This window comes from Melopsittacus undulatus, chromosome 6 (assembly GCF_012275295.1).
Source record: "Melopsittacus undulatus isolate bMelUnd1 chromosome 6, bMelUnd1.mat.Z, whole genome shotgun sequence".
Lineage (NCBI taxonomy): Eukaryota > Metazoa > Chordata > Aves > Psittaciformes > Psittaculidae > Melopsittacus > Melopsittacus undulatus.
Genome location: NC_047532.1, coordinates 29,866,986 through 29,874,567, shown reverse-complemented (window position 1 = coordinate 29,874,567; position 7,582 = coordinate 29,866,986). Strand labels below are relative to the sequence as shown.

General features: G+C 47.9%; 1 protein-coding gene across 1 annotated transcript; it reads right to left on the bottom strand.

Moving 5' to 3' along the window:
• Positions 1-1,316: 1,316 nt before the first annotated feature.
• Positions 1,317-5,734, bottom strand: LOC101871511 (regulator of G protein signaling 16). Its single transcript, XM_031047235.2, has 4 exons — positions 5,419-5,734; positions 5,185-5,246; positions 3,677-3,843; positions 1,317-3,397 (listed from the first exon to the last, which is right to left on the bottom strand). Exons 1-4 carry the CDS (start codon positions 5,484-5,486, stop codon positions 3,197-3,199), a joined length of 498 nt encoding a protein of 165 aa, XP_030903095.1. The 5' UTR covers positions 5,487-5,734; the 3' UTR covers positions 1,317-3,196.
• Between the last annotated feature and the right edge of the window lie 1,848 nt (positions 5,735-7,582).

Here is a 7,582-nt window from a genome sequence, read left to right as displayed (position 1 = left end):
CTGCATTTAGAAAAAAAAACCCAAACAAACCACAATTTTTTATTTCTAGATGTTTCTAGACTGTTTTACTACTCTAAGTCTTTCTTGCCAGATAATATAAATGCTTCCTGGACACCTTTCAGCTCTTTTCTTTCCTCTGACAGGTGCTAAGATCAGGTATATATACAGACTCCTGCAATTACAAATCACCTGTCTTGTAAGACAGGGCCGTGTCTAATGAATAGTGAATAAAAGATAAGGGAAAGTTTAAATTGCCTTCCTCCATTTGGGTGGATGACAACTACAGGGAATAGGGATGGAGAAGAGACATTGTATCTTACAATGAATGATGATCCTTGGACTCTCCATGGCTGCATTAGAAGAGGCATAAGGCTTTGTTATAGATGCAGTTGCTTGTAAAATGGCTTTTTAATGGAAGAGGCTGGCTTGTGCTAGCAGTCATACTTTGGAACCTAAGTGCTCCTGAATTACAGACACCTGTGATTCCAACTCTTCCCACTCTCCTCCTCCACTGACACAGGCTAGTTAATGCTGGTTTCCAAAACATGCAATAAAAAGATAACTTAAGAATGTGTTCTGGTTTTATTCAGAGCATTAGCATCTCTGAGCCACACTTGCATGCTCCCCTCCCTGCAATGCTCTTGCCACAGGAAGCCCTGCAGGGATTTCACAGTCCCTGGAGGTCTGCACACCACACACCCCTCTCCCCTCCCTAAAGCATCCCATAGGGACACAGGGAACTGCTCAGACCTCAGAAGCAGCACTGCAGTAGAGTAGGACGTCTTCTAATAACCACTTTAATACCAGATACTTTGTACCTTGTAAATGAATTCAGTCATCAGCTGAGTTATTGATAAAAATCAAATATTAATGACATTGACCCAAAGCAGTTTTTGCAGATAGCAGTCCTCATTTGAATCCTCCCATGCTTTTGAGACAATGGTGTCTTACTGATACTAAATAGATATTAGGATCTGCAGTCCTGTGAAGTGCTCAGAAAACAGTGACCAAAACAAACAGTACTGAACACCCTAGCAATTAATATACTAAAAACTTAATTTCTGCTTCCATTCTTGCTGTGAGTTGTTCAGTTCTCTTAAGTAAGCCAAATACCTTGAAGCTTTACTCTTCACAAGTCTTCCCCTTTCTTTTCTGTTCCTGACACTGCAACTTTTAAAGCGACTGTGAATGCACCTTGAGCCATCCAACACAATCAGCTTTCCTTAGCATTCTTTGCAAGTCATTCAAAATTAGAATATAAAAAATAATTGAAAACCCACTACCAAAAAAAAAAGCATGTTGTCACAGTATTTTCCTTTTTACATTTTATTTTATAATGACAATATTATGTCAGTAATGAAAATGGACCATTGTGCATCTTTCATTTCAGTAACACAACAAAGCTGGTTCCAGTTGTAAAAATAAATAATAAATAAGAAAGCAGTAAAATCTCCCTGTAAACCCAGTCAGGACCCACTGAAGCTCAGAGGTAGAACCAGAATGGGGAAAGTGGAAAAGGACTCAGAATAACATTCCCACACTGGTCCTCGGTCCCTTGCTCCGCTCAAACAGCTGTGAAAAGCCTGAGTTATCCTGTGCTCCAGCGAATGTTTGAAGGGGTGGCTGAAAGACGGTTGCCTTGGCAAGTAGTGAGTACCAGCAAGATAAGGACCTCCAGGTTTGGTCTTTAAAGATAATTTGAGGCACATGTGGCAGCCCCAGGCTGTCTCAGTGTAAAACTATGCTGGTAGCATGTTCCTCATGACCCAGCATGGGATACTGGTTAGTTCCGAATCACCCACCCAAGTGCCTACTGGCACTGTTGTTGGCAAATGGGATCAACAGCTTTCCAGGGCAGCTGCAGGACCCAGAAATCCCTGCTTAGAAGGGCTTTCTGAAAAGCTCACCCCACAAGTCTGAGCTACTAAAATATCCTGCAGCTCCCTGAGACACTAAATTCACAGCATGCATCGCTGTTTTGCTTGGCTCCCTGGGCTTCTGGTAAAGTGCTGTGGCTGCAGAATGGTTTCACTGGCCAAGGGAACACCAAGCTGAATTTTAAACCAGGGGAAAAATGTGTAAAAAAAAAAAAGTTTTCAGTAGGATCACTCACCAAAGTGCCTGTTTTACATTGCTGCTCTGTCTAGGACAAGCTTAGAGGAGAAATGAAACAACACTGATTGCAAAAAGCATCCTTTAACTGCCATCAGTTGTCCTTCAAGCTCACAGGATACCTGCCACCTTAGACTCTTCTAGCAGCTTTGCTGGACTGCAACTCTTGCTGCTGCTGTTCGTGTCCCTGGTTCCACGGTCATGTTACATATCTGTCTGGTCATCAATCTTAAGTTATTATACAGAAGTAATGAGAGACATGCTAAGTACTAGAATATCTAATATCATTTCATTTAGAAACTCTTCAGAGCAAGGGACATGTGTATGCTTTCAGCAGTGCTCTTCTAATAAATATATATATAATAATAATGATAAAATAAATAACAATACTAGTAGTAAAAACTTCTGCATTTGACCTAAGATTTGTGCAATCTAAAGGTCACACAGTTTAAGCGAGGGATTAAAACATCACCGCTAGGGATATGCTGTATGGAAGAAGGTGTAAAGCTTTGATGCAGAGCATGCATAGGAAATGGCAGAAGGATCCCAGGATCCGAAGGGCTCCCTCCAGCTGAAAATGCCATGTAGTCTTTGGATTTTTATTCTAGCCATTCCCTCACAGGGTGAGCCCTGTGGGCAGGTCTGGGGTGGTTGTCCCAGGCATTGGAAGAACTGCAGGCTCCTGTGCTGGTCCTGGAGCCAGCAGCTGGTGCTGCGGGTCAGAGTCAGGGTGCTGAGAAAAGGTGGGAGCTCGCTGGTTACAGATGCTACAGGGAATCTCATCTCCTTTTCCTGGGCTTGCAACTCAAATCTGTTTTCTTTCTGTCCCTGTGGTGGTGCAGGCCTCCAGCCATGCTGCAAGCCGAAACATCTGGTTCCCACCCACTCTGCTGCTCCAGGAAGGGAGGACCAATTTTCCCAGCAGCTCAGTGGGAAGCAGGGAGCCCTTGAGGTCTTGGGGTTCCTACTAAATTGCCAGAACTTCAGCCGAAACCCCACTGCACAGACCTCAGCCCTCACAAACTGTCTCTCAGTCTCAGCCTGGTCCCCCAGCTTGTCCCCCCATGGCAAATTTGGGCACGGGTCAGGTATGTGACCGCTTGCTGATGCCACGGCTGGTGGCCTGCTTGGTCATGTCCTGGTAAGAGGCGGACTTCAGGAATCGGGGATAGGAGTCCTTCTCCATCAAAGTGCGGGTCTTAGCCTGGGCTTCATTAAAACAAGCGGAGGTGGCACCTGAGAGGTTCTTGCGGGTGATCTCTCTGGTTTCATGGTCAATATTGACCTGCAAAGAAGCAGTGTCCACGAATATTAACTCAGTGTTAATTTCCCCCCCATGAGGGGATAAAAACTGTTTTCTCTATCCTCAGATGAGGGTGAAGGTGCTCACAAGATTTATATCCCTTCACATTAGCAGACTACATGATACTAAAAATGAAAGCTCTCATGAGTGTAAGCACATATTCCCACTGAAAATAGAACACTTTAATAAAACCCACCAGGATATTTCATTCTTTTCCCACTCTATTTGATGCCACAGGGCAAAGGCAGGAAATGCTCTCACCTCCCTGGGTGCCTCATTTTGGACAAACTCCTCAAAGATCCTGTTGGCCTTGGAAGCCAGCTTGGTTTTCGACCGGGTCTTTTTGAAGTCTTCGCATGCCAGCCAGAAGTCAAGGTTCTCCTCGCTGAACTCCGTCTTCAGGAAGGTGTGGAAGGCAGTCACTCCACCTGTGGAGGGAGAGAAGAGCAGTTAATGGGACAGCAGGGGGTAGAAAGAGGACTGCCAGACTCCACACTGCCTGTGAGCATCCCCCTGGGAGCTCAGACCTTGACATCCACAGATTTCTTCCTTTCCCTCCAGGCAAATTCCACCCTCTGAGATGCTGCTAATTGGCCTCTAGACTCCAATAAAATACTTTCCCACACACAAGTAATCCTTTGGTTTTATTTATCTGACCTTTCTGTAATGAGGCTTCAGAGTATTTTCTTTACAGCTCTGGAAAAGAGCTAATTCTACCTATGGAGAAATCCGCTGACGTACCAGCATGCCTGCACAAACCGAGCAGCAATGGCTTTATTTTTATTTCTCAGCTGAAATCGAGGGGGAACAAGCTGCTGAGGAGTAAGGCAGAGTAATTGCAGCAAGAATTTCGAACCAGGCTGGGGGGGAAATGTTAAGTTACAAAGCTGGAGGTGCTTGTAAGCCATCACAGCACATGAGGAAAGCTGGAAAAAAACCCTGTGAAACCCCAAGCTAGCACCATGAAAGGACTTTCTCTTGCTGTGGAATAGCTTTTAAGCTAGGCAACTTCTTTTGTATTAAAATTTAGCACTTCTACTATTGTGTAGCTGCTGTAAAGCCCAGTGTAAGGAAAGGATTACATGTGGGACTCAAGAAGAAGTCCCCTCTCTGGGTCTGGAGATACTGTCTGCATGGGGGAGAGGGAGACAGCACCTTACAGGAACCCTGTGTATCACCATGCTTGTAGCAAATATTGGAGGGGAAAATGGCTACGTGCAACTCAGTAAAGCAGCTGAATTCCTTCTCCCTTTGGAAGAGCCATCTCCAGAGGCATAGGACGGACAGATAGACAGACAGAGGGCAGCAGTGTAGTTTTCTGAGGAACAAAAGCCTGTGGGGAGGTGGCTGCATTGCTGTGCAAAGGAGGACTCCGGAAAGCAGACACATTTCCTTCTCCTCAGTGTGGAGAAAGGAACTATCAGGGCATGGTACACCATTTCCCCTGAAGGACTGCTGTACATGAGATGCCCACAATGATGCTCTTGTCCTGAGGCAGCAGCGAGGGGTTGTGAGACAGCGCTTGTGCCCTCCCAAAAGCACCCAGCCAGAAGAAAAGTGTACAGCTTCACAAGCCAGGCACTGACCCCTATACATCAGCTCTGTCAGGGCAAGAAAGGGGCTTCTTTCTAAATCCTAAACTATCTTGTCTGAGGAAGAGACAAGATTTCCTCACACACTGGCTCCAGGCATGCAGCCACCTATGGCTCACTAGGAACATATTTGTCCTATTCGCTCTCACCAAGAGAAGAACACAAGATCCTACTTACTTTTACTCTTCAGGAGTTGGTCGAAGGACTCCCTCCATTCAAGTACTTCTCGTGAAGAATCTCTGAAAAAGACAAAATGATGTAAGGCTCACTGTGCCACCAATAACACATCTTCTGCCCCATGGTGAAGGATGAGAGCACTTCAGTCAAGCAGCCCAGTTAATAGGTGACAGTGTAAGAAGGGAGGCAGCAGCACTCAGTAGGAAGCCAAAGGGAGAATCCAGCATCCATTACCTGTGGGCTCTCTTTCCTTTTTCCCTTTCTTTTAACTTCCCTGATGGCTCACCAGACCTCAGCTCCATAGTGCAGTTTTGGCCAAGTAGCTTCTCTAAAGGATATGCAGAAGAGCTCTTTTCTGCTGGCAAAAACCCAGCAGAGCCTCCTCTGCAAGATGATACCCCGCCTTCAACAACAGTATTTAGTATTTTGTTTTAATGCTGCCTTCATTCCTCGGGGGTCCCAGGCACTAGTACAAGATGCCAGAAAATGTGGGAGCCCTCTAGGTTTCTTGCCTATTGCTGAGGCCCTGCTCTCCTGTGCCTAATGCCGGAGCATCAGTTCCCCTCTCTGATTTTATAACTGGTGAAGCTCGGAAATGATCCGCCTTCCCTGCCTGCCAGGGTGGGACTGTGGGGAGGGCAAGCTGTGCTTTCTTCTCTCCGTTGCGCAGATGGGCAGGAGCATCCCCCAGAGCAGCCTGGTCCACAGGGACCTGTCACAGGCTGAACCTAGGATGTGGCGCTGTTTGGCTTACCTCTGCCATGAGCCCAGCTGCAGCTTGCTGGACGCGCCAGTCCTGTGTCCCAGGTCTGGCTTATGAAGCAGGATCCCGAAGCGGGTCTTCAGGTCCTTGGCTCTGGAAGGAAAAGGAGTAGGATTGTTGGACTACCCGACACTGCTGCCTAAACCCTGCTTTGCAGGGGCTGAACCCCACAGACCCAACACAGCTCAGAGGGGCAGCCCTCACTCCTTAGTTTCCGCTGCTTTTTTGCCTTGTGATGCACGAAATAAAAGCTTCTCCCATTGCTTTTCTGCTCCCTGGCAACCACACTCAGCAGTGCATAAAGCCCAGGGGCTGTTTCCTGCTGCTCTCTTCCCAGGTAGTGTCACATACATTTATAAAGCACATTGAGCTTTTTCCTCTGGGAGAGGAGCAGCTTCTGAGTAACCAGCTGGAGCCCCCCATCCTCCTGGAGCTAACCTGGCCCCTTTTCCCACTCCCCTCTCCGAGCACTGCTATGCTGCTCTCAAAACACTAGGAAAACACAGTGATTGCCTCCTGCTCAGCAGAATAGGAGCATCTCCCTGCTGTAAGGATGCTGCAGCAGGGCTGATGATCCTCTGCTTTTTTTTGAGGGGTGCCCCTGCATCACCAGGAACTTGCTACCATACCATGGGGATGGCTGTGCTCCCCAGTGGCACCATCCACCTACCCCATGCCTTTGAGACCCAGCAAGCCCAGTAGCAGCACGATGCTCCTGTGCCAGAGCTCCTTTGTAAGAGCCTGGGATGCTACTGCCTGTTACCGCAGCTCTGTGGTGGTGGCACAGAAGCACCTCCCTACCGGGAGGTCTTTACAGCAATACGGTAGGAGCTGCTGCTAGATCGACTCCTCTCCCTTGAGTCCCTCCCCAGGCAGCACAGAGCCCCTCTGCTATTTGTGTGCTGCAGCTCATTCAGGCATCCCAAGGCGTTCATACAAAAATAAGTGTTTAAATGTCAAGCTGGCAGCATGGGTCTTTGCAGCCATGTTTGGTAGGAGGAGCAACGTGTCACTTAATATTTCGACTCTGTTGACGAAAATAGTCCTGCTGCTGTCAACTTGAAGCAAGCTCTGCAGAAATGGAGCCAGAGAAACAACCCTCGTGTGCTTGTACACCTGGACACAAACAAGGCAGCCCGATCCAGCCTCGTCTCCCTCTTCATGTTTTACCTCTATATTCCCCTCCTGGGAAGCAGAACAGATACAGCCAAACCAAATCTGTCAGGCCATTCTTCACTGTGTGTTACCTTGCTGTCTGCACCCCAGTTTCTGCCAAAACATCACGGCCACAGCAGCAGATGCTGGTCCAGCTGCTTCTAAGTTAGGTGCATCTTTTCCAGGTAACCCTCTGCATCCCAGAATTGTGGCGTGGCGAAGGCCCTTACCTTTCCAGGCAAGTGATGGGGAGTGCAGGTAACCCCCGGCACATACTGAAAGCTGGGCACCCAGGCATCCAGCAACTCATCCGGTCCTTACGGCGGTGGCAGTGGTGTGCAACAGGCAGCTGTGGCACCACCTGCGCCCACAGTCATGTGCTGTCGGCTGGAAAAGCAGCAAAGAGCTGTGCTTTATATCAGGTTGGACGTGGGAGAGCTGGGAGGGGGGCCCAGCATCGCTCCAGCCTCCAGCCAACCA

Bases quoted from the DNA above. Each gene is read 5' to 3' on its own strand.
- LOC101871511 (XM_031047235.2), bottom strand. From the start codon at position 5,486: ATGGAGCTGAGGTCTGGTGAGCCATCAGGGAAGTTAAAAGAAAGGGAA. The intron at 5,247-5,418 runs GTAATGGATGCT...TGTCTTTTTCAG, and splicing joins AAAGGAAAGAGAGCCCACAG to AGATTCTTCACGAGAAGTAC. The intron at 3,398-3,676 runs GTGAGAGCATTT...GCTTCTTTGCAG, and splicing joins AAAATGAGGCACCCAGGGAG to GTCAATATTGACCATGAAAC.